Consider the following 26654-nt stretch of genomic DNA (forward strand, 5'->3'; position numbering starts at 1 on the left):
CGTGTGCGGTCATTTTTGTATGAATGCGGTAAATTGCGGTGAATTCTAATATTAAAGAATCCAAATGACGAAATTTTAACCGCATTGCCTTTAAATTTAACCACACACTACTCAGTAACCGCATTTACATTAAAATTTACCGCAAATTTTTTTGTGTGCATAGCAAACCTATACCATGATGTTCTGCAAGAAGCTGTCATCCTCTTTGGTTATGTATGCACGTTTGTTAAAAAGATTTATTTTGAACATTGTTCAAAATTGTTATCCATTGTTTAATAATCAATGACATTTTTAAAAAAATTCATACTTTTTCAGGCTATTAAATTTTCTCAAAAGCACGGAAAACCGATACTTGGCCTGAATCTCATTCTTCCAAAAATCGCGTGTTTCATAGCTGGCAAAAATGCGATTGACAAAGTATTCAATGCTTACACCATTCCAACTAATCGAAATGAGTTGTCCATTGCTATACCAGACATCATATCCAAATACAAATTGAACGCCCAGAAGAACAAAGTAGCTAAGTGTCTTGAACATTTTGAATCTCAGGTTAAAGACTCTCTTACCATCTCATGCCCAGTCGAATTGGATAGATTTTCTTCGTATATAGCTGTTCAAGTTCATGCAGTGAGAGGTGTAGTGTCAACGGTATCCAATTTGAGCTATGATTGTAACAAAGAAACAACCAAAAGAAATGTCCATACACTTATAGATAATGATGATGCAGTTGCAAAGGCTATCATGGAAATGTTTCCTCATTCTGTAGCCAGTTTTAGGCAAACTGGACAAAATTAATTTGAATGATTGTTATTTTCTGAATATGTTTTCTTTACAATTAATACAAATACAAGCCGAGAATATGGATATTCTCATTTGTTCATACTGTAAAACGATGTTGTTTGTTTTTTATAACAATGTTATGTCAAATTTCGATGAAACAAAATGTTCTTTTGTCGTTCAGTTGATTTACTGTGATTTTTATATCAGGAATGAGTGGAACAAAACGTGAACGTGATCGACAGCGATTTCTAGCTCGTGGACGTGGCCGCGCTCGCACTGCTACCGAGAATTTCCTGTGCAATGACATTGTACGTTGATTTTGAATAGGCATTTGTTGGCATATGGATATAATCAACGACACATCCTTCCGGGTACTAAAATATATTCATTTCTCCATATTTGCCATTGACATTAGCTTGTCAAAAACGTTCAAGTAAAGTTTCAATGGTCATTTAGCTAATCAGCGTTTCACCACAGCAATCAAATCGTAAACCATGTATACAAATTCGTTATGGATCGTCGACGATAGCAATGAAAAAAAAAATATATTCATAGAAACATCAAACTGACAGAAAAATCACCTATACGGAAACAACAACAACATTGACTTGAAAGCTGTGCATAGAAGAATGATTCTAGTGATAATTTTACGCTTTTTTGCATTTTTTTTAGATTGTTTTCTCCAGCCGCAACGAAACGATTCATTCTTTTTTTTAAAGACGTAAAACGGCTTTTGACCCAAATTCATTTCATCATTAGAATATTCCATTCATAAAAGCGAAGGTTCTATTCACTATTTTAACATAGAGCAAACGAAAGAAGGAGGGAGAAAGAATGTGAAAAATGATGCCGGGCTATTCATTGTGAATCACAGTCTCTCACGTGATTACACACACTGTGTGCAAAATACAATTTTAAAAAATCTTTTTGTTTAATGAGGTTTTCATGAAGAATTTGTGTCGAGATAATGCATAGTATATACATACGAGCACCCACACACAAACAAACTCACAATTATTAAATGCGTACGAACGCAAATTATCACAATTCTTGAATTGGTTGAATATATAAAGTGCATGAAAAAAAATACTGCAATTCAATCATTTGTTGCATTGTCACATGAAAATCAAATTATACAAATTGATGACTCAACACGAACGAAACGATGACTAACATTTAAATGGAATTTATTTTATAAAAACTTGTTATAAATGAAAATCATTGTGCATCGATTTACATCGGTCGCTTTGCTAATTACGTAAAATGGGGCGCTGTCCACGTAATGTCGAAACAAAGCTTTTTCAACATTAGTTAAACGCAGGTACCAAGTTGGCACCAAGATAATATTCTCGTAGTTTCGATTTTTTTTGTCGCTACATTACCGCAAAATTTACTTATTTATTATCGATGTGTTAATAAATGGTATTCTCTATTTCAATTCAAACATGTTCATGAATTCATGCGGTTTGAATACGATTACATTATACGCAAAATAAAAAACTCGATTCCGGTGCTGATAAAATTATCCACATTTTTCTTGCAATAAAAACAAACGAATGAGAAAATTGAACATGAACATGAACACACAACGAAGAGACAAACAAAAAACGCAAACATTTGATTTGACCATGAAATTTTATAATTCAGTTCAAATATACGAATGTGGTTTTTTCTTTGTTATTCGAGTATACCGTAAAATTTACACGGTCATCTGATTGAACAATCTATTTTTAATGAACAAACAATCACCACCATAGACTTTACAATTTACCTTCAGATTGACAGAGAAAACAATCCTGAAATAAAAAAAAAAAAACAATGAAAGCGGATACCAATTTCAAGGTGATACTTTCGCTCGCAAAATATTTCGCCAACGTCATCATTATTTCCGGTAAAATTTAATCAAACTTTTTTTTTCATTGAAGAAAGAAAACAACTTATCGCTCATTTTAACAGAAAATAGTCTATTATTATATAGGATAAATTCAGAAGTAGCTCAAAAAATGTACATTTATTGTTGCAATGATTGAAGAAGAAAGAAACATTGTACACACACAATATTAAAATGAATTTTTGCACAACATCTGTTTCGTAAAATAAAATTTATATAAAAAAAAAAATCGATAAAATGAATTAACACATCGATTTATGACCTAACTGCCTTAGTTTACCTTAATTTTGTATATTTGAATTTTCTTTTCGGAATCGTTGCAACAAAATATGTAATTCTTTACCACTATCATACACATTATTTTTTTTATTGTTTTTTAAGTTATTGGTAAATTTAATTCTTTTTCAACGAATATCAATAAATATATGTAATTATACTTGAATCTAAGTCATCTAAATCGACCTATGTCAACATACAAAAATTTAAACGCCGGAAATTGTTTCAAATTTTATTGTTTTTCAATTCGATTTTCATATGCTACATTTAATCAAAAATTATTTTGATGAACACACTTTGAATGCAAACAATTTGAAAAGAGAAAAAGAGCTCGAGTGTTCGAGTGAAAAACCATCACATTTGCAAACCAATTCGTTTTTCAAAACAATTCAAACAGTGATAAACTTTTATTTATATTTATGGATTTTTTTTAAAAATAAATTTTGGACAAACAGTACAACACACAATTGAAGAAATTAATGGCTTACAGCATTTAGTATGCTAAAATAGATAATTCAAAAACAAAAACCCATGATGGTTTCATGAAGATGCTAATTTTTTTCTCTCTCTCTCGAATTGTTTGTATTTCAATCGTTCATAATCTGTCTAAATATTTTTTTAAAAAATATAATTAATTGGGTTATTGAAGTCTCCTAATAAAGATATTATACATATACGAATATGTTTATGTGTGTGTGTCTATGTGTATTTTTCTGTAACAAAATAACATGCGATTACATAGAAAACTAATAGAAAACTAGAATGACAAATTGCTGTTGAACACAACAGATTAAATTGTTGTCTCAAGTCACTTGCATTTTCCGGCATGTGCATAACCATTTAATAATGCGAGCGTTGCGTTCGACAATTGATGTTTGCGTTCGTGCTGGTTCAATTGGTCGATATGGTTGTGTTTCGAGTTGAGTTTCGGTACTGTCCGGCAATTGATCCGAATCAACAGTTGCAACGTCTGAGAAGAAAACGGGACTCGAACGATTTGAATCGGTTGAATTATTATAGTCATCGGATAAACCGAGACGATCAAAAAAACGTTCTAATTCGGTGAAATTTTCGGATTTGGCACGTTGTTGTTCATTGATTGTTCCATTTTCGGGTAAATACATTGAATCATTTTTTTGCACATTTCGGCTAAAATACCGATGACTGATATCACTTTTCGATCGTAAAATTGGCTTTCGATCATCCATTGCAACCGCATTCGAAATTCGATCGCTGGGCGATGGATGACGCGATGGATGCTGCTTGATACGAAAGCATTTTTGTCGTTTAAATGTTCCCAATGGTGGACTGATTTCACCTTCAATTGGTGATAATAAATCATTGCTAGGTAATGGTATCGACATTCCCTGTAAATCGGGCTCATAGTTTCTTGTATTATTGTAAAATATTGATGCTCTACTTGCCCGTAAAATGGGCTCGTCTACATATTGTTTTGATTTTTCATTTATATCCTTATCATTATCATTATCGCTAAAATGATCCTGGAATGCCTCCGGCACCACAGACGTTGTAAAGTTAAGTAAGCAATTGGCATCGGTTGGGCTTTGATTATTATCACATTCGATGCAATCAATTCGACTAGTGACACCGCCGTACGCATTGTAATACGAATTACCGCTGTGCTGCGTTGACGAACCACTATCTCGTCGATTATCTGGTCCATAGTATTTTTGTTGTTGCTGCTGCTGCTGCTGTTGCTGTTGGAAGTTAGAATATGGTTTATTATGTTTTGATTGCGGCATCTTATGCGGTTCTTGTTTGTAAAAAGGCTCGCTTCGGTGAGTATAATGTCCTGACGATCCACCTGAGTCTCGATTCAATGAGCTATTTGATTTATTCGAGCGATTTCCACGACCTTCTGAATATTCGCTATAAGGTGAATTACGATTAGTTTGCGTATGTGTATGCAGATCGGGCAAGGATTTATGATTTATTTTATTATGGGTTGGTGACTCATAGTCTGGCTCTTCTATGTCCACAGTTTGCGAATGGGAATAGGATCGTTGATAATTTACAGAACTAAATGGACGCAAAAATAAATTTAAAAAAACAAGCACAGGCATATTTAAAATCACATTCGCAGTGTAATATTAACAAATACAAAAATTGGATGAAAATGGCAGAGATATGGATTTTTCTTTTACCGATTTGTATCTTTTCGGTGTGACCTTTGGTGTATCGGTGAATCATTGAATTCGGCATATTCGGCTGGTGGACTGATCGGTTGATAGTCACTCAGTATTGAAGAACTTTTATAATCACAGTAAATATCATCAAATGTTGTATTCGTTGATGGTAAGGATTGCGGTGAAAGAAATGCGCTTGGAAACATCACATCGTTATCATTACTCAAATCACTAACCGGATGTATGATTAGCTAAAATCGAATTGTATAAGAATAAAAACTCATTCAGAAACAATAAAACCACTATTTACCTCTTGATTAAATCGTTTTGGTGATGAAAATTGTTGTGGTGGATCAAATTTTGTGTGCTCATAATCAAAGCTGGGCCGTCGATTCTTTTGTTGTGATGCAAGTACATACGAATCGAAGACGCTATCCTTTGGCGACGATGAGTCATTAATGAGCCGCCTCAGCTTTATTTGAAGCAATTCCGAATTGGCTGACACAGATCGACGGTTGTTCAGCGTATGTGACGCTCGTTGATGTGGAAATGTATGTGATGGTGAAATCAGACCTTGCATATAAAATTACGCCAAAAAAAAAAACACCAATTAATGGAATAGAATTCAAACGAACAAAAAAACAAATCAAAATAAATGCAACCGACAAATACTTACATGCACTAGATGGTGGTAAATTGGTGTTGGTATTTGATTTGGTTGCGAATGGTGTTCGCATACTTTGATACAGTAATTGCTGTTTTTTATCCAATACATTCTCTGATTTTACGTAATACGGTTTGCTTTCGGCCAAAAGTTCAACGGCTGATTTGCGTTTGGTGTTTCGAACAAAATTTTGCTGTTGATCGGTTACCATTCCTGAATGTATGACTGTACCACCGCTGATTGTTCGATAATTTTTTTTCGTTTTCTTTGGCAGTGGCGGAATTTGGTGTGGTGGTACGGGTGGTGGTGCTACAAATATCGATGATAAAGCCGTCGAATGTTTGAGTGAGGTGAAATTTTGGTGTGGCAAATAAGATGCAGGATCATGGTAAAATGTTGAATGTCCATGTGATAAGCTGTCCGCCATAATTTGATTATGTGAATTCGGTAATCCATTTGAATTGTGCACAATACGATTATGGTGGGCTGGACTACCTCCGTATACGGATGCTGCCATTATTTTATTCCCTTGCTAAATGCTTTCCAATCGAAGGTGCTTTTCCTTTTGACAATTGTGGCACAATTCGAAGAGGAAAATCCATTAAGTGTTTTGTTTCATTTATCGCCCTATATTTGACACCTATTGGATGAAAAGGAGAAAAGAAACAGATCCAAGAATCAATGTGTGAAGCTGTTTTTTGTTGCTAATAATATTACATGTCCGATTTAAAAATGAGAAACAAACACATTGACGAGAAGAAGAAGAAAAAAACCAATTACAAGAAAGTGTATTTTATACGATTTTTTTTTACATGAAAAAAAGGCTCAGTATCGAACGGCACATGCATCACATGATTCAATTGAAGTGAAAATAAATGATTTGCAATTCGTATGATTGTTATAGTGGAGGAGTTCATTCAACGGTTCATGGCAGAACAAATACACACATACACATTTTCTCTATCAATCACCTTTTTTCCCCATTAATTACAATATACGCTCTTTTTTTTCTTTCTTGTTTGGCTCGAGTCGCATAGCATGCCATATTTCTTTGGTATGCTTTTTTCAGTGTCTTTCTTATACTAGCTCTCGAAAGGTTCATTCTTCGCAAGTTAATTGAAAATCATTTCACCTTTCACACCATTCACAGTTCATTCTCCGTTTGTTTCATCACTACATTTTTTTTTGTTTGGTCGATGTGCACGCATATATAAATGTATAAATGTATCGATATTCTTGTTCATAATAATCTACTAGCAGATTTGTTGGTAATAAAAGAGTTTCTATCAATTGGTTGAATGCAAAGCAATGTTGCAAAGAAAAAAAAACACAAAAAACAAAATCAGACGACAGCGTAAAAGAAGATGAAGACGAATAAAGCACAAAGTGATTGACGCTTGACTTGAAGAAAGCTCAATTTTTTCCATCCACTCAAAATCTTTGCACGCGTGTGTTTGGTTGGCGCGCCGTTGCTGCTTGTCAAATTGTACATGTTTGTATTATTTTGAGAACAAAAGCATATGAACTGTATGAATACAAAGGAGGATCACGAACTCCACTATATGCAAAAAGAGAAAAGCAAAAGATGCTTAGAAGCAAAATATGAAAATGATTGTTATTATTATTGTCATTATTATTTCGATGTAACGATTCCACATATGGTGAAAAGTCGACAATGTCGACGACGATGACGAAAAAAAAGAAAGATAAATGAATAGCTTCAGAGCAATGATTGGTTTCAGTGTACAAATTGTATATTACGCACATATTAAAATGATGTGAGTGTTGTTGCTGTTTTGTTTTTCTTTTCTTTCTTTTTAAATTGTTAAATTGGCTCATGTGTATGTGGAATCGACATTTATTTATCTCTGCATTGGCCAGTGTCAATGATTTTCATCTATCTATCTCTCTGTATATAGATAGATCATTTCACCAAAAAAAAATAAAATAAAACATCAATAAAAAAATTACAAACTGTACTACAATGAAGTGCTATTGAACAACGTATAAACGATATATGTTTCATTTTTCTTCATCACATTTCAACATAATAGCCATCAGCTAATTTCGTACGGTTGAAAAAGCAGCATGAGTCAACCAATAATATGGTGTATGGCATACGTGCATGATATACATATGATATAAAACAATTGAGATTTTGGTGAAAAACACAACAATAACCGACCACCATAGTCCAATTAAACGATATTATGAGCAGCATTCATTGGATGAACGGTACATATACAAGGTAAATGATGGCCTTGAATTGAACCATAGAAAACACGAATCGAATGGTGGTTACTCGATTGCATAGAAAACACACGCACGCTCCATCCATACACCCATTGCAAATGACTTTATGATGGACATATCAAATTTCCACCGAAAAAAGAAATGTGGTACTATTTTAAACATTTGCACTCAACATTTTGGGCTCCTCCGTGTATTACAATGTTTCGGTCGAAATCTCTTTGATCACACACAGTGTGCGATGGCTAAGCTTGGGTGCAAAAAAACAAAACAGCAAATATATTCTGTAGCACAAATACACAAGTGAAGCAGCTGTGATGAAATTTATACAAATAGGTGCATCAAATTAGGCTAAAAGGTCGACATTATAATCATCAGAAAGAAAGAATTAATTTTTTGACTGTTTTTGTACAGTGTGAGCTTATTTGGCATTTTAGTTTGGTTACTTTATTAAATAATAACAAAAAAAAAAAAAAAATGGAAAAACAATGCTTACGCGTACACGCACATATGCACACACACACATGCATATTGAAATCTTTATAAAATATAATGTATTTGAAAAAAAAAAAACGGGCGAAAATGGGACAATTAAGAAAGCATATACACAATTGTTTGTGTTTTTCCCTTTCTCTCGTTCCGTTTCGGATCGCTTCGGTTTGGTATTTTACTGCAACGTATGCATGGTGTATGAGCATCAGGCATCCACATAAAATAATATAAAGTGCGACACACCAGCTTAACTAAAATGAATTTATTGAATTTTCAATAAAATGTTTTCGCCTTGTATGCCATACACCATGCACATACTCAATACTCACATAAATTGTGTGTGCGAGCGCGCACGAGTACGTAATGCATGTTTTATTGTCTTCTTTTGCGCCCAAAAGAGAAAGACCTTTTTTTTAATTTCATGCTTATGAATAAAAAAAAATATGTGTCTTATTCCCGTTGTAATTTCAATAAATAATCAGCGCTATTTTCTAGTTTTGTTTTGCTTTGCCTTTTGCTTTGCTTTATTTCAGTTTTATACCATTTTCGTTATATTTTCTATTCAACATCTCTCCCCCGTACGGATGCGTGAGTTTGAATGAATGTTTTTTTTTTCCCAATTTCGGTGCTATTCTCAATATTATTAGTTTCAATTTATATGATACAATGGTATAAATGGAATGAACAACTGCAAACATCGAACAGATGGGAGTTTATAGTTTATAAAATGTGGTTTTTTCTTCTTCTTTTTTCTTTAAACTTCATTTTAATTCAGGCTGGCATATGTGGAAGACATTCATCGCCTCCGCTATGCGTGTACATTTATAGATAGGTCGCACACAAACTATACAAGTGGTAGAAAAGCAAATTATTGTGGTATTAACAAAGTATTCATTCGCTTGCTTGTCAAAAAATCGTCAAAAAAAAAACAAGGAGCATTATTTTACATTTGAATCAGAAATTGTTTATAAAATCGATGTTTGTTAATAAAAATGTCGGTAGCAAATGTGCACGTATTACCATTAATTTTTGCTGATCAACACATTTGATGTTGTGTGTTATTTAATTTTCGGATTTTCTCAATCGCCAATAAATATGAATGTTCAAATTAATTGCTTGCGGTTGAAGACCTTATTTGAACACTTTTTTTATGTGCACGTTGAATTGATAGTCGATTCCTATCTAAACCCATTTTGTCACGAGTAGTTGCCTGAACTTTTCATTTTTGAATAGAAAAGCCGATAATATGTTGTAATCAGACAGAATTCTCTTATTGTTACAGAAATAATATGAAACATTACATTGGGCCCCAAGTACATTATACATTCATATAATTGATCTCATTAGCCATCAATATGAGTTATCTCGTTATTTTAAAGAAGTTTTTGAAATTCAAACAGAGCCGCACATTATATTTGATGCGATCGCAATGAATAAGCAGAATCAAATTTACTATTTACATTGAAAATGAAAGAAGCACATATGAAGTGTGAAGAAGAAGCTAAACATTAGCACTTCATCGTTTTGATTGGATTTATTTCTCACTTTTTTAATCTATTATGTGTTTATGTTTATGGAAATATACAAACTCGCTCAATATATTTTGATAAGCATTTCCTTGCTTACATACATCATGCGTAGTATGCATTTCATTCAACTGTATTAGATTTCAATAGCATGTAAGCAGCTATTATGAATATTTCATAACTTCTCGCATCGTTCATCAAAAAAATCAAACAGTACTGAGTTGATTGCACATCGAAATCGAAAACAAAGCTGATAATTCCTTCGACAAGGCATTGTTCATCGTGAAAAATTCAACAAAAAACATCAAGTTTTTTTTTCGTAGACAATTGTTCATTTTTGAGCGTGCTTTTGAATTACTTGATACGTTTGATTTGTAATCAATAGACTTTCGGAAGTTGTTCAATGGATTTTTTTCCCTACATTATCTCGAAAAGTGAGTTTTATTTTCACTCTAGCGAACGAAGTTTAGCTTTTTGAATGCATTTAAGTGTCTTCATTTCAACGAATGAAAATTCTCATTGTCATTATGTGGATAAGTTATGAGTCGCCAAAGAAATTGTTGCAATTTTATCTATGGTAACTTCATTAGTCCACAGACAAAAGGCGAAAGTTCCTTTGTTTTTTTGTCTTCTTTTTTTTCATTTGCTTCTTCTTTGAAATCATTAGAGAGGAATTAACGCGAGCTGAGAATGTCGCTTTGATGTAAACCAATAATGATCCTACAAATAAAGTCGCCGTTGCAAAAGCGACTGGCAACTGAAATTAAGCATATTAACATATACGAACTGGATGCTCACAGAAATACACTTGCGAACCAATCGCAATCCAGTAATATTTGTTTTGTAAAACCGGATACTGAGTCCGTGAGACACGGGCGTTTCATATTTATGTTGTACATGTGGTGTACTCTTGGTGTACTTCAACTCAATTTTCTCTAATGCAATTATCAGTAGTTCAACACTTCCTGGTAAATGTTACTCTTCTGTTTCTCTGTTTTGGTTTTATTTTTTGCTTTTATCTTCTACATAGTGTTTTTTTTTTGTTTGTTTTCTTTCGTATAAAATAAGGTAAACAAAAACAAAAATAAATACAGATGTAAATGTAAATATAAATGAAAATTACATAATGTACATAGTCCGTGTCGTGTGTGTGTTTGTGTTCGGCTCATCAAAAAAGGAAGAGAGAAGAACAGTTGCCTTTAGCTGATAATAACTGGAATCAATTTCACGATATATCTACTGTTCGGTCCGAGTTGTCGAGGCCATATAGTTCAAGAATGCATTTATGTTGATGGCTACTTCATTCCAAAATCGAAGTGTCGTCAAAGAATGCAGAGTAAGCAATAATTTTCAATGAATATCGTTCACGTCGTACATTTTCGTCGTTTTTATTGTATATGTGAAGTCAATTTACTGTACAATTTTACATCAACGATTCGAAATTACGATAAGCGCGTATATTTTTTTTTATTACTTAATGGAACACAAATGGGGGGGTCTAACTAGAAATTATTTCTATTATTGATTTCACGACAGGCGAACACAATTTGTATTTTTTTCCTTTTTTTTTAGGTACAAAAATATTTATTCTTTCGATTTTATTTATTTCTCGATTTGGTAGACGTTCTTATTCCAATTAACGACGAAAATAGAAAAAAAGAGATAATAATAAAACCACACACTGTTTGAAACTGTCTCCAAAAGTTTATGTTAAACAAATTTTGAGTCTATTTTTGGCTCCCATCTGATCTCGTTCACTATGTTTAAATGCAAAACACAAGAAACGTAAATTCGTAATTTACTAATATTTTTTTATTTTTATACTTGATAGCAACAGCATTTGATTTTCAGAAGAAATCCTGAAAATTTATTTAAAAAAAATTTGCACAACTTGTTTAAACAAAACGAAATTATAAACTGTTCGTATTTGTGTTTGCGTTGAGTATGATGGAAAACTTTTGGATCTGTTTCTTCTTGCCATGCATGTCTTTTTTTTCTCTACTTCATTTGCAGACTGATTTCTGTGTGCATGTACTTGCGTGTGTAATGCATGAATTTGATGTTTTTTGTATTTGGTGCGAGCTCTGTCGCTCTTTCTCCCCTTCTCCCTTCTTCTTCTTCTCTCCGTTCACTCTGTTGTTCAATACATATTTTAGCACATCGAAGACATAAGACATTTGCTAAATGCGTGCATTCAATACCATGATGGGTAAGTTCAATTCTAAAACTACGATATATTTTCTCATTTCGTCTATTTCGTTGGATTTCGTCGATTTGAACGTCTTGTTGTGGTTACGTCAGTTTTTTGTTCAACTGTCTCATTTTCTTTTCGTATTTTACGACGATTTTGATTATTATTTTCGGCCTCATCAACACTATCATTTGGCTGTTTTTTTCGCTTGTTTGCTCGCTTATTGATTGCATTCAAATTCTTCATTACGCTTGTTTTTAGGCTTGCGTCATGGTTCACCTCTTGGATTATGGAACCCGTTGATCCAGTTGTGGCTGAGCTGAGACCTGATTCAGTACCAGCAACCGAAACAATTTCAGCTTCACCTTCGATTTCTTCATCGTCATCACTGTCACTTATCTCATCCTCGCCGCTTGACTCATCATCATTGTCCCGAAATTTATCAATTGCTTCACGCAATTCTTTCGTTTTTATGCGAAAATCTCTAACCGTTCCGATATGTAGACATTTGTTCAGATCATGTTCCGTTTTTTTACTCAACGATATCACAAATTTATTGAAATTTTCAATGCTCTTAATCAATTTCGGAATGTTTTTTGTGTCACGCATTAGTCGTGCCTTTTGATTTTTGGCGTCATTTTTCTTCAGTCGTTTCGCTGCACCATCGTCGTTCTCATTCGCTTGTTCCCGTTCGAAAATATTATCTTCAATATAATTGATCATTGAGTAAATTTTTAACGGCAATTTTTTGCCAATCGTTTGCACCAATTGATCGAACTTTGTGGATTTGTATGAAATTGGTGAGACTTTTTGACGATTTATAAAATGTTTGGTTAAATTTGCCAAGCACACATAAAGCTGGATCAATAGTTTTGTAAAATTGTCGGTACATTGACCGACCGGTTGCATTGCATTTCCCAGATGGATGCATACACGTGATATGAATATGAATTGGGAACAAATTCGGCGTTCCGTTGATATCATTCGATTTTCACACAATTTTCGATCTTCTTCATTTTGACCGCCCGTTTTTATTTGAGCACAATAGCTCTTTACTTTGTGTATAAAGTATTCGATTTCTTCGATTTGTTTTCGAAGCGCATTGCATAACTGAATACAACATGTTTCGGCTGTTTCTTCGGCAATTGATTTCAGTTCATCGATAGACTCATTCGGTTCCTCTTCAATTTGTCCAAGTTTTGCTTGGATTTGCTTTGAAATTCCTTCAAATATTGGCCCCTTTCCCGTTCGAATACGCTGCATAAATAAGATTTTGTGAACGAGAGCATTTAGCTCCGGCAACTCAATTCGGTGCGATTTGCAATAATTGGTCAACCATTTGTGCACATCGTTCCCTTCATCCGGCGTCAAATCGATATGGTTGTACAGCATTTCCAAGCATTGAAATAGATGTCGCATCATTACTTGATGCTTGGGCTCGACATCGTTATTCTCAAAAGATGTTACAATTTTATCGATCAAGCGTTGTAAAATATTTATCAAATTTGTATTAACATCTTTTAAATGCACATTTTCGATAACTATAAAATAAATAAAATTTTCAATTATATTAACTCTTTTTTTCGTCGGAAAATAAAAATAAAAATAAAGCAACAGTTAAGTACCCAAACTTTTCAAAAATTCAATGAATTTTCGTTCGTATAATGCAGTCGCCGTGGAAATGCATTCTCGAAAACAGTTGACCGCAGCATGTGCCATTTCAATACCAAAATCGTCCAGCATGTTAGCCAAATCTTTGACGAAGAACTTCAGTATGAGTGCGGATATTTCACGCAAGTACTTATAGTTCGATTTACTATATTTAATTTGTTTGTAATCAGGAGCCGATCGCATTTCCTCAACCTTTGCGCGGGTTACGTTTAAAACGTAAATGCAAAAATCGGTTTCATTCCACAGCAAATTTGGCGACTGACTTCGTCTGCATGGCAAAATCAAAAAAAAAAAAAATAATAATAATGTTCATCAATGGATAGAAACTTTGGTACGTAACAATCGATCATCACTTACCGACATAGTGCTTCCAAAAATCCGTGTACCGCAATCAAATCCCAAACATTCTCAGGTTTTAAGACATTCACTTGAACTGTGGCTCTTAATTGACCAGACAAATCGCCGTCATCATTCTTTTTCCTGTTTGCCTTTTTGGCAGCGGCAACCAATTCCTGCAAGGAAAATGTTATCACTTTTTTTTTGAAATTCCTCGGAATATTAAAAAGAAAATCTTACATGAAGTTGATCGAGACACATTTTATGATGTTGAAATAGTCGAATAATTGTGGACACTGAAGAAGCATCAATGTTATGCATTTTCAAAGAATAATACATCAAACTCTCCAGACAATTCAAAAACTGAAGTCCAATCTGACATTTTAATGGGGTGATTGTACCGTCCTAAAACGAAATCCAGAAAAATAACAGCAAATAAATGTAATGTAATACTTTTGCCATGCATGGTAATTATGAATGTACCAAAACAATTTGATCCAAAGTGATTGTGTGAATGTTTTCGAGAATTTTCTCGAAAAATTCTTTGAATTCGGTGACTTCAAACTCCAAACCATTTTGTTCGAGTAGAATGAAGCATTGCGTTAGGAATTGCAGTAATTTGCCAATGTGATCTTTGATTTGAATGTCGCCTTGATTGATTTCGATTGCCTTATCGAAATTGATATGTATGGTGTCGGCCACTTCATCGAAGTAACTCCGAAAATGCCATTCAAGAAATTGAAAAATGTGCGGCATCAATTTGGAATTTTGTTGAATGGCATTGCTCAGGCCATCGTAAAGTATCTCTTTGATTTCATATGTTTGATTAAAGCATTTGCGTAAAATTCCGATTATTTCCAGCACGCACATATCAAACGCGTTGTTCGGATTATTTCCGCTGCTCTGTAATTGTTGTGACATCACGGAAAAACCGGATATACTCAATTGTGTTGACATACCGCGAGCCGATGATCGCCAAACTGAATTGCTTCGCAACTGTTTCAACATCAAACAAAATCCGTACACGGCCATTTGACGTGTTGACATATTACTCTGATACATTGCTTTGCGCAGCATATCAATGAAATAGTCACGAATTTGTGTATTCGATTTGGTCAACGGAACAATGAATGTCATCATCCTCATGGCATGATGTCCGGGAATCTAGTTTGAATTGACAATTGACCATTTACATGCATTGAATTGTAGAAACAATATTATCGTTATCTTACCAATAAGAAAAAGTCGATAATTTCTTTTATTTGACCTGTATGCTCTGAGATTAACATTGGATTTGATATGCTCAACTTTGTTAAACATTCTGGTGAAAGAAGAGATTTGTATTATTATATTGGGAGGCGATAAAAGTCAATAGATGTTATTTACCAGTGTATTGCGGAGCATCTTGATCGGCGAATAGAAATTCTTTTAGATTTTTTAGAATTCCCAGGCCAAGTTGATGTCGTACTCTCACTATCTCCTCAAGAAAATGAATGCCCAAAATGTTGACATTTGAATAGTGTGGTGTCTTCAATAGAACAAATGCCATACCAACCAAACCTGGAGTGAATATATCCTCTTTGCTACAAAAAAAAATGATATGCAAGCTACAATTTTGATTTCGTGAACAACAAAAATTTAAGTAATTCAAACCTTTGCTCAACTAAAATCGAATAGACTTTGTGCACATTGACAGTAGAGTATTCGAGTGTATCCCTGAACCATGCAGAATTTTTGCACAGTCCCATTTCTTTTTCATTATTTTGGATGGCGGTTCGAATGAACGGTAGCGTACTAGATACAGACAACCGAACCGATTCCAAATAACGACTAACATTGCATATCGTCAACAATGCGCTCAACATGAATGGTGTCAAAACATATTTTGGATTCGACGCCAAAGTCTATCGAAATTGTGTGAAGAAGAAAAAACAATTAGTTTGTTAAAAAGAGCTGTTTGTAATTTACATCGTTATGTCTTACTCGAATCTGCTGAACCATTTCCTTTTCACTGATCTTGTATTCCGAACAGTTACTCAAATGATAGAGTATTGTATTTTGAGCCGCCAATAAATCATTATCACTGAATCGATCTGTATGATAATTGACATCATATTGAATATATGCTTTTTACAACAAACAAGTGTGTACTCACCAATGCTATCGAAATTCAGCGGTTCACTATCTGTCGATTGATCAAGTTGTTTCTGGTACAGATATTTTTGAAAATACTGATTCAAACTAATCAAAGGTACCATTAGTTGGGCCGGTGTCGTGCTCAATGTAAACAATTGAAATGCAAGCGTTGGTAACTCTTGCGGTTCCAATTTCATCAGATTTTCGCAGAGTTTATTCAAAATTAAAAGTTTGTCATTCTTCATTATTGGCATTTCCCTATTTTTGTATTGAAATTGAACATTTTATTGAATTTTTCAAAAGTTTTGCTTTATGGACGGTTGTATACTTACAAAAACATTGCTCCAATACTACTTAAAACTGTTTCGGGCCATCTTGATGCGAGCAAATTTTTGATTTGCGAATCACAGAACTCACTTCCAGTTTTCACTTCATTTTGGACAATGATTTTTGGCATATCACTCAGCAATTTTAATAGCTCTGGAAATAGCTCTTTCCATCTGAAAGCATAAGCACAAATTTAAATAGATATTTTGAAGAGATAAAAAAATTGGTCTTACCCGGTGCATTTGGGATCGCCAACTCGTAATGAATCAACACAATATTGACACAATTGAATCAGTTCTTGTGGTCGCAACTTGGGTAGTTCAATAAAAGTGCGTGTAATTAAATCGAATGTTTGTTTCGATGTGATTTCAACTTTGTTCATCTCTTGTAGCATGGCCATCAAAATGGAAAAACGGGTATTGTTCATCGAACCCGAATTCGATTCGCATCCAATCAAAAGATAGTTCCATAAAATCGTCGCATCCGATCGATCAATTCGCTTAACGATTGTTCGTTCAAGCTGCAAATGGACATGTAATAAATTCACGAAAATGCATTTTTACGACGATAAATGAAAATTCGAAAAATACCAACCAGTTTTGTATCACACTTCGCAAGGAGTTCTTGCAATTGGCTAAATTCTTTATTTTGACCCAGTTCGATGATTTGTTTGGTCAAATTATCCGAGCTCATAACACTCCTATCCGATTTTCGTGACATTTTCAATTTTTTTCAATTTTTTCCACAAAAAATAGATGCATTCGTATTCCACTGATTTGTATCTTTTTCGATTGTTTATGATAAAAACAAGTAACCGAAGCGCGCCAATATTAGCATATCCGTCAGTTTGACATTTCAAAAATAAATGCGTGCGTTTAATTCCAACTCATAAAAATGCGAATTTTTCGAATGATTCGTTGAATTCAAATAAAAGAAATTAAAAAAAACGATTTCTAGTTATTGCACTCAAACTATGCACATTAATACACGGATGAATTGCGCCACGTTCGATTTAATTATTTACAAACGTGTTGATGAAAGAATTTATGAAATTTCAATTAACTGTTTACAAGCTTCAAATTGAGCATCTGTCAAATGTAATGCAATTTTGACATATAAACAAATTTCACTGAAGTTGTCGATCGAAAGCAACATAATCAAAACAAAACGAATATTTGTACTAAATTTAAGTTTTGTGTACCGAATCAAAACAAGTTTTTTGTTTCAACTTTAAGATAAAATTGTGTGTATAAAAAAAGTATCGTTGAATTGATTTTCATTCATATTGGTGAACGAACGATGGCATCGCCGGAGCGAAAACTGAAGTTATGTGCATTACCGACGTGTAAAGGCAAGCGATATGATTTGGTGCATAAATTTCCGATGAATAATGAGCGCGCCCAACAATGGATTGATATTGTGGATTTGCCGGAATTAAAAAATCTGCCAATCGATAAAGTTCGAAAAAGGTTTTTCATATGCTCGAAACACTTTCGACCTCAAGATTATAAAAATTGCGAATCAAGGAGCTTGAACACAACCGCATATCCACGATTATATCTCAAAGAAACGGATGAAGAAGCAAACGAAACAGTTTCGTCATCGAATATAAATACTGACGTAGATGAATTGAATGTACAAGAGTATGAATATGTTGCGCAAGAAACAGCTATTGAAGTTGATCCAATATCAACTGAAATACCGATAAAATCGGAAACCAAACAACCGCCCATTCAATTTGTAGTGTGCTCACATAAAAATGATGTGCCAATAATATTGAGAAGGAATCGAATTAAAAAACCAGAAATCGTTGTTCAGAAATCAATTCAAATCCAAGCGATACCAAATTCAATGATCGTAAATGGATGCACGAATCAAATCGACGAAAATGACACATTGAAAAATGGCGATGCGAACAATTTCATTTTAAAACGAAGTGCTAACGTCACCATTGAACCCGTTTGCAAAAGAAATCGTTTAAATGAAATCGATGTGAGGAGAACCTATTGTAATCCATCGCAAATCAATCAAAAAGGTAATGTTGACAATTATGTTATGATTTGCACTGAAACACGTCACGTTAATGATTGTATCAATTTTCAGATACGTCCGAAGAGAAAAGTAAAATGATCGAAATTTGTCATTCGGATCTTCAAAATTCGCTTAAAGTGTGCAGTTTTTGGTTACGTGATCACTGTCGCTGCTCAATTTGCTACTCTTGTGACACTTTCCAACGAAAGACAAATATTATTGATATCCCATTGGATATTGAACCAATAGACATAAAAGACGAAAATAATCTCATCCATGTGACATGTAAGTATAAATTCCGCGACATTTCGTAACATGTTCTCTTCATCTTTTTCTCTCTCTTTCGAATGTTTCCTTGATGAAAGGGTCCGACGGACATGAATCGAGCTACGATATATTTGAGCTGAAGGATCGACTAAATCCCAAACTACAGCCAATTGTTGAAAAATGTTTGTGGACAGGCGCTGAAATTGTTTGCAGTGATTATGCGAATGTTACTCTAAATGATTATTTATGTAATGACGATGTTGCCAAAAAGGTGGTGACCAGTCTCATCAAATTCGGATGTGCTTTCATAAAAAATGTTCCGGCCAATCTACAAAGCACTGACATCGCCGTTCGACGACTTTTTTCCATACAAAAAACAAATTTCGGCGAAATGTGGTCGTGTTCAGACAATAAGACACACAACGATAATGCCTATACAACCGAAGCGTTACTTGCCCATACAGACAACACATATTTTACCGATGCAGCTGCTTTAAAGGTGTTACACTGTACAAATCGAGATGGTAGTGGCGGTGAAAGCCTATTCGTTGATGGATTCAATGTACTTAAACGGTTACGAGAACAAAACCCCGAAACTTATGAATATCTTAGCAAAACAATCATTCCGTCGGAATACATTGAAGATGATTATCACTTTAAACATCATGCACCGGTCATCAATATCGATCCATTGACTAATGAACCAAATCAAATTCGGTAACGTTAAGTTTTCAACAACAAAAAAGTCCACAATATTAATGTCCACATTTCTTTCAATTTTTATTATTCAATTAAAGATTCAACATGAACGATCGGGCTTTTTTGAACAATATTCCACAAGAAGAAATGCTGACATTTTATAAACATTACAGAATTATTGCAATGGAAATTCAGCGTGAAGAGAACGAATGGCGTTTCATACTCGAACCAGGAACTGTGTGCATTTTTGATAATTGGCGACTGTTACACGGACGCAACGAATACACGGGTCGACGGCAAATGGTTGGCTGCTATGTTTCTCGAAGTGAATTTTGCAGTGTTTCTCGCCGATATGGCATGATTTCATAGTAAACGCCAAAAATCATCTTATTTTATAAAATTTGATATATATACTATAAAATTTGTCTACCGTTCTAAACTAATTATTGCATATAAAAGAAATTTTTAGTCAACATTTATTCCAAGTAAAATATTCTTTACAAACAAATCTGAACTATATACCAAAACTATATACCATTTGGGCTTGATTCCAATTGAAGCTTTTGGACCCAAAGGAATGGTTCGTGCCGAAAATGAGCCACCAATTCATTGTGTTGAAACCATGTATGGCTATTATGGACCAAATACTGCACCAATATGGTATTCATTCCCAAGCCGATTTAGATTGGCATATCAGCAATAGATGAATCACTTCTTTGACGTTGTTCTTGGAAAATGTGAGCCAAGCGTTAAATCAAAAGAAACATTGGCTGTGAGTAAAATTGCTTCGGCTTGTGAAGAATCTGCACACACCGGAAAAATGGTTGAGTTGAATTGGGCCACTGGTGAACTTCCTGAAATTCAATAAAATTAACATGCACACAGGCAAGAGATCTAAATGCAGTCGAATCTAACATATGCTTGTAGTTCAACATTTGAAAAAATCTAAATAAATATGAATTTATTAATTGTTAATTGTTTCGTTTTAAGATTCTACAAAATAAACTTGGCTATGGAGGAAAAATTTGCGAAAACTTTTCGAAATACCCAATATAATCGATGTCTTATACACATAGAGATTTATTATGAATAGAGAGAGAGAGAGAGAGAGAGAGAGATAGGTAAGAAAGAGACGATAGCAAAAAAAATAATTACTACAGCAATTTTTTTTTCTTGTCGTATCAAATCGTTTAAAATCAAAATTCTTTCCGTTAGAAATTTAAAAAAAAAAAAAAAAAAATAGTTTATAATGGAAGGAATAAAAAAATGAACCATATATCAATTCAAACACTCGATATTCGTACAAATTGAATAATATACATTGATATTGCATCAAGTACCATTTTTTCTCTAGTGCGATAACGTCGATCAAATTCCAAATAATAATCACTACTTTATTGTTTAAATTAGTCTTTGTTCGTCAATGGATTTTAACAATAATGCCAAGAGTGATAACATTGATTATGTGTTTAACAAAATTGTTCGATTATCTATAACAAAAATGGTACTTAAACATTACTTTCAATTGAGTTTTGTTTCTGGATTGATTTCGATCACAAGTTGGATCACTCCATTCTCGATCTTTCTATTTAAGCCAGTTTGCATTTGAGCCCCAAAAATTTTGGTTGCATTTAGTTTGATTGAGAATAAAATTTCATTTTAAATTACATAATAAAATGCCGCACGCAAAAGATGGAATGTTAGTTTTTCATCATGAATTGCTGAAAAATCCAATTGAAGTTTGCAGTTTTTGGTTACGTGACCATTGTAGATGTGCCGATTGCTATTTTAGTGAGACGTTCCAACGAAATTTTAATATCAGTGAAATTCCGTTGGATATCGAGGCGACAAATTTTAAAACTGAAAATGATGTTATTCATGTTACTTGTGAGTTTGAACAATACCTCCGTTTTTCACATTTTCTAGATGATTTTTGTTTATAGGGTCGGATGGGCATGAATCAAGCTATAATATTTTGGATTTAAAGGACATGATAAATCCAAAACAAGTGTCAGTTTCGAAAACATTATGGACCTCTGCTGATATTATGCGCAGTGATTATGCCAATGTTGATTTTAACGAATATCAATGCAACAATGATGTATCCAGACAGTTGGTGGCAAGTCTTGTGAAATTTGGATGTGCTTTCATAAAAAATGTTCCGGCAAATATTGAAAGCACTGAAATAGCAATAAAACATCTTTTTCCCGTTCAAAAAACTCTGTTCGGCGAGATGTGGTCTTTCTCCGACTATAAGGAGCACAGCGACACAGCGTATACCAATTTTGCATTACCAGCGCATAATGATAATACATATTTTAACGATGCGGCCGGTTTACAAGTGTTACATTGCGTTAAACGTTCGGGCTCCGGCGGAGAAAGCTTACTCGTCGATGGTTTCAATGCAATTAAGAAGTTACGACAACAAAATCGAGAAGCCTATGAATATCTTTGTAGAACATTCATTCCAGCCGAATACATTGAAGAGGGATTTCATTTCAAACACTGTGCTCCGGTTATCAATATTGATCCAATGACAAATGAACCATATCAACTTCGGTAAGCGATCAATTCGATTTATTATGATTAAAAGTATAATGGATATGTTTGTCTAAATTAAAGATTCAATATGATCGATCGTGCTGTTTTCAACAATATACCACAAACGGAAATGATGAAATTCTATAAGCATTATAAAGCGCTGGCCAAGGAAATTCAGCGAGAGGAAAATGAATGGCGTTTCAAATTAGAACCGGGAACAATTTGTATTTTCGATAATTGGCGCTTATTACATGGTCGCACTGAGTATTCGGGTCAACGACAAATGGTCGGCTGCTATGTTGCACGCAATGAATTCATGAGCGTCGCCAGACGATACGGCATGGTCGAATAAATCAATTCAACTGGCTAACATTTCAATTAAATTAAAAAGGAAACAGCTGATTTACTTTCATTTTCAAATATAATTTTATGTGTGTTCGTCAACATAAGAAGTAGAGATAATAAAGTTATAGATTTCAACAGTAAATGACATAAAAGAGGTTCCAATTGTTTGTGTCATGAATTCAATAGTCTGTTGCTTCTTCCTCTGCATTCGATTGGGTTTTCGATCTGAAAAATAATGACAGTCAAATTATGTATCACGGTCCATTGTTTGTGATTATAATTAGCTTACTTTTTTCTATCATGGTCTCTAGATCGCATGCGATGTATGAAAGCGGCTCCTTTATTTTTCCGAAAATTTTCGTACGGATCGTTTATATTGATTCCAACGCCCTTATATTGATCTTGTCGATCACGTACGTCACCGCCTGAAATAGGTGTTTCAATACCTTGGCCCTGTGCACCTAAACCAGAACCAGACCATCCCATTTTCATGAGCAATTGATGCCCTTTGTTAGTCTCTTCTATGCAATCATGCTGTGTCTTTTGCGAGAAATTACTAAAATTGGAAATAGAAACAAAAACAAACTGAAGAAAGAAGTAACCATTGAAATGTATAAAAGAATCCTTACACGAAGCTTGTTGGTGGCGTTTGACTTCTTCGAAGTGCTGGAGATCGTTTTGGTGATTGTCGTTGATGACGACGATTATTATTACCTCGTCTTGATGGTCGAGGTGAAATGGAACGCGATCGAGAATTTCTACGTTCTCTTTCGCGTTCCCGATCTCTTTGCTCACGCTCACGCTCTCTATCACGTTCTCTACTTCGGCTTCTGCTTCGGCTTTTGCTTCTTGTTTTCGATCGATATCGACGCTTATTTATCCGTTTGGGCTTAACAGGTTCCAGCAAAATCGGAGTGGGGGACCTTGATTTTTCACGAACGCCCTGCTCAACTTCTTCTTCTTTGATTTTCTTTGCTGCATTCTTCACTTTGTAATACTCATAGAGTCCCAATTTCTCCCATCCCTCACTAATTTAACAAAAATGTAAACAATTTTAACATTTGAAATAAAAATTTGAAAGAAACTAAACAGAGAAATAGGAAGTGAACTATTTACCCGTCTCGTGGTCGATCGTGGCTTGGAAGAGAATAAAATGCTTCGATTGCTTGCAATAAACGTTCACTGGGTGGAATTGGTGCAGGTAATCGAATGTCTTCCGGATCGAGTGCTTTGTAGCTGCAATCTTCGAGGCGAATTAATGGAACCATTAGACCAGCTGGCAGTTCATAATAAGGTACTGTTGGCTTTGTATCTTCTGGTATGGGTTGTGCTGCGGCCGCTGCAGCTGCAGCTGCTGCTGCCGCAACTACTGCAACTACGTTTGCATTCCGTGTTTGACAATCGTCCATTGTATTTCCCACGGGCAAATTTGCCATTGGTGGTGGTGCATTAAAACCAGGCGGTGGCTTCGACATATCTGGTATCATGAAATTTGGCGGCGGCAATTGATAGTGTGCCGTTTGTGCGCTATGATTTATCGATTGTACACTATTTTGGATTGAAGCTGGTGGTGGGTCAGGATTCTGAAATTTTTTAACAAATTAGCACACATATTATGTGAATAATCACAAGAAAGCATTGAAAGCACTCACTTGGAAATTATTCTCTGCGGGAAAGTTAATTCGTTGCTGTTGCGATGAAATATAATTTGGATTCATTCCGGTGCGTGGCATCGTTATGTTCTGGCTCATAAGAGGCGGTGGTGCAGTGCTTAACCGATTATCATTTCGATTGAAATTATTTGCATTGCCATTTATGCTATTGTTCTGATTTGCATCGCATTCGTTTGGATTTAAATGGGGATGGGGCGCTTGATCCGATGATGATGCTTGTGCTGGTGACTGTGACGGCTGAGTTAATGGCTGTGATTGTTGATTCTTTAGAGTCAGTTTTTGTTGGTCAAGAATTGCTATTTGTTGTGAGGCATGCTGAATGAAAATTTGATGTTGTTGCTTATAGCTGAAAGTAATGGAAATGAACAAAAAAAAACTTATTGCCATCGTTCGACGGTGATTGCGAACGGTTTTGAATTGCACTTACCCTTCGAATGTTTTTTGAGTTTGTTGTTGCATGGCAGAAACAATTGGTAGATGTAAATTTACTAAATTTGTCTTATACTCAGCCATAGAAGAATTTGGCGACTGCAATTTTGAAATGACACATGCATCGAATAAATTTGATTTCGATTCCCACAACGATAAAAGTTTCAATAGTTTCGCCTTTTGTTCTTCACTTGCAACTGCAAATTTTAAAATCACACAATGTCGGTTATTTGTAATTTTGACAATCAAAATGACAATGACTTACTTATTTCAGCGCTACAAAACATTGGAATGACAATGTTTTCCAAATTACTTTTCAAATCATCGGCATGTTTACGAACACTAAATTTAAATAAACGAAAATGATTACGAAAATATGGTTTACGTGTTTGTTAGTTGACAATGTTAACTCACCAGTGGTGCAATACATCATTCACCAAATAGATTAAATGAAGTTTTTGTTGGAACGTCACGTCATTTATCAGTGCCCTGAATGAATAAAATGCGCATTATAAGAAATCATTTGATTGAAAATTTCAATTCGAAATTAAATAAATAACTGAGCTCACTTCTTCAAAAGATATTGCATCAATACATTGCATTTAGCTGCATCGCCTGCATATTGTAAAATCCAATTTTTCCCTAAAATAAAAACAAAACACATAGTTTCACAATTCACACTTTAGCCAAATGCAAGCCAAATGGATGGAAATTAACGAAGTGCATACCTGCTGAAATGCTATCTTTGGTGCATGAGTCGATAATTGGTTGTAAAATTGTATCGAACTCATTTAGTCGAATGCTATTCTCTTCGGCTTGTTTTAAGACAGTTTCATGCTGTGCTTTTTCGATGGCTTCATCAATTTGATTTTGTTGTTGCTGCATCAAAACCTGCAAATTATTCAATCATAGCAATTCATTAGCACACTTAGACACTTGGGTTGCACGTGTCAATACAAGGCGATACATTACATTGTGTTGTGCACTCAAATTTTGTTCCGATTGTCGTATTTGTTCCTGCAGCGTTATTTGCTGAGCATTAATTGCTTCAATTTGACTAGCTATGTTGTTATTAACACCTGAACTGCTTACGGCAGGCAATGTTACGCTGCCTGTTGCTTGTATAGTATTCCAATTTGGTTGCATTTGCATCATCGGTGGTGTCTGTGGAATTGGCCCTTGCTGTTGATTTTGCTGTTTTAGAACTGTTTAAATTCAAACACATATGCACAAAATTTATAAATAATAATAATAATAATTTCGCTTTAAATGACATTTGGATCGTCGCAATAACTTACTTGCTTGTTCAGCTGACACCCGCCACTGATAGTATTGATAGTATTCACCGCCAAATAAAAAACTGAAGCGTGGATTCGATTGTTGTTTTGCCTTTGTGATTGTTTCAAATTCCGGTCCATTGCGTGCCACAAACTCAGCCAATTTATCGATAATGTTTCGCAATCCAGTATCTGCCCAAATGCAGCAACAAAAAAATAAGTGTAAATGTCAAATTTCATACGATATAACCATCTGAATTTCAATCGGTTTTAAAACACACAAATTTTCAATATTTATACCTTTTGGCGGTGCCGGTATATTGTCCATTTCGAACAAAATGTTACAAACGTTGCGAAATTTTTAGAATTTTATTTGAACAACGGCGGTGCGGGTTTTTATTGCAAATCAACCAGCAAATCTAAATAATCCAAGAACGTGACGCCATATATTCATAAACAAATCAACTGTCACATATTCAACATGAAGATGGCTTCGTTAACTCCACTCAAATTTCGATTCACACGTTAAATCCAACCAAAACAAAACAAAAATCGCAAATTTTTTTCACAACAGAAAAGTAAAAATTAAAAAAAAAAAAAATCAAAATCTCGATACGAAAACTGAAAATCAAGGAATTTATTTAAGTTTAACTTCAAATGCATTTCTTTTGAAATTTTGGAATTAATTTGAATTCCATAAAAAAA

At 34.3% G+C, this 26654-nt stretch overlaps 6 protein-coding genes across 7 annotated transcripts in view; 3 read left to right on the plus strand and 3 right to left on the minus strand.

Annotated features, from left to right (window-relative positions):
* Positions 1 to 890, plus strand: part of LOC116336705 — a 6677-nt gene extending 5787 nt beyond the window's left edge. Inside the window, exons 3-4 of the mRNA XM_031760748.1 lie at positions 164 to 213; positions 316 to 890. Coding sequence (XP_031616608.1) covers positions 164 to 213; positions 316 to 795 — 530 coding nt within the window. The 3' untranslated portion in view covers positions 796 to 890. The remainder of the gene's footprint in view (positions 1 to 163; positions 214 to 315) is intronic.
* Positions 891 to 2883: 1993 nt separating this feature from the next.
* Positions 2884 to 11700, minus strand: LOC116336703 (protein kinase 4). 2 transcript variants are annotated; one of them, XM_031760746.1, is made up of 5 exons: positions 6730 to 6929; positions 5771 to 6398; positions 5405 to 5667; positions 5113 to 5345; positions 2884 to 4987 (listed from the first exon to the last, which is right to left on the minus strand). In XM_031760746.1, exons 2-5 carry the CDS (start codon positions 6273 to 6275, stop codon positions 3751 to 3753), a joined length of 2238 nt encoding a protein of 745 aa, XP_031616606.1. In that variant the 5' UTR covers positions 6276 to 6398; positions 6730 to 6929; the 3' UTR covers positions 2884 to 3750. The 2 variants fall into 2 exon arrangements, with proteins under 2 accessions (XP_031616606.1, XP_031616604.1); XM_031760744.1 differs by lacking the exon at positions 6730 to 6929 and adding an exon at positions 11150 to 11700 and having other exon boundaries at positions 2885 to 4987.
* A 112-nt stretch (positions 11701 to 11812) lies between these two features.
* LOC116336702 (Fanconi anemia group I protein) lies at positions 11813 to 17471 on the minus strand. The gene is made up of 13 exons (XM_031760743.1): positions 17282 to 17471; positions 16921 to 17207; positions 16693 to 16860; positions 16380 to 16618; positions 16208 to 16317; positions 15878 to 16128; positions 15611 to 15807; positions 15457 to 15545; positions 14708 to 15388; positions 14465 to 14629; positions 14246 to 14400; positions 13843 to 14156; positions 11813 to 13758 (listed from the first exon to the last, which is right to left on the minus strand). The coding sequence occupies exons 1-13, from the start codon at positions 17405 to 17407 to the stop codon at positions 12278 to 12280; spliced, it is 4263 nt and encodes a 1420-aa protein (XP_031616603.1). The 5' UTR covers positions 17408 to 17471; the 3' UTR covers positions 11813 to 12277.
* Positions 17472 to 17821: 350 nt separating this feature from the next.
* Positions 17822 to 20607, plus strand: LOC116336704 (trimethyllysine dioxygenase, mitochondrial-like). Its single transcript, XM_031760747.1, has 4 exons — positions 17822 to 18722; positions 18791 to 19003; positions 19084 to 19702; positions 19783 to 20607. Exons 1-4 carry the CDS (start codon positions 17987 to 17989, stop codon positions 20051 to 20053), a joined length of 1839 nt encoding a protein of 612 aa, XP_031616607.1. The 5' UTR covers positions 17822 to 17986; the 3' UTR covers positions 20054 to 20607.
* A 601-nt stretch (positions 20608 to 21208) lies between these two features.
* Positions 21209 to 22722, plus strand: LOC116352378 (trimethyllysine dioxygenase, mitochondrial-like). Its single transcript, XM_031784922.1, has 3 exons — positions 21209 to 21571; positions 21628 to 22243; positions 22307 to 22722. The coding sequence occupies exons 1-3, from the start codon at positions 21361 to 21363 to the stop codon at positions 22575 to 22577; spliced, it is 1098 nt and encodes a 365-aa protein (XP_031640782.1). The 5' UTR covers positions 21209 to 21360; the 3' UTR covers positions 22578 to 22722.
* LOC116352377 (calcium homeostasis endoplasmic reticulum protein) lies at positions 22628 to 26420 on the minus strand. The gene is made up of 13 exons (XM_031784921.1): positions 26250 to 26420; positions 25971 to 26141; positions 25645 to 25877; positions 25401 to 25563; positions 25242 to 25314; positions 25087 to 25161; positions 24938 to 25014; positions 24671 to 24869; positions 24223 to 24589; positions 23687 to 24153; positions 23200 to 23598; positions 22860 to 23126; positions 22628 to 22795 (listed from the first exon to the last, which is right to left on the minus strand). Exons 1-13 carry the CDS (start codon positions 26275 to 26277, stop codon positions 22750 to 22752), a joined length of 2565 nt encoding a protein of 854 aa, XP_031640781.1. The 5' UTR covers positions 26278 to 26420; the 3' UTR covers positions 22628 to 22749.
* Between the last annotated feature and the right edge of the window lie 234 nt (positions 26421 to 26654).

The sequence above is a fragment of the Contarinia nasturtii genome, unplaced genomic scaffold (assembly GCF_009176525.2).
Source record: "Contarinia nasturtii isolate CC-2019 unplaced genomic scaffold, AAFC_CNas_1.1 Cnas_scaffold_187, whole genome shotgun sequence".
NCBI lineage: Eukaryota > Metazoa > Arthropoda > Insecta > Diptera > Cecidomyiidae > Contarinia > Contarinia nasturtii.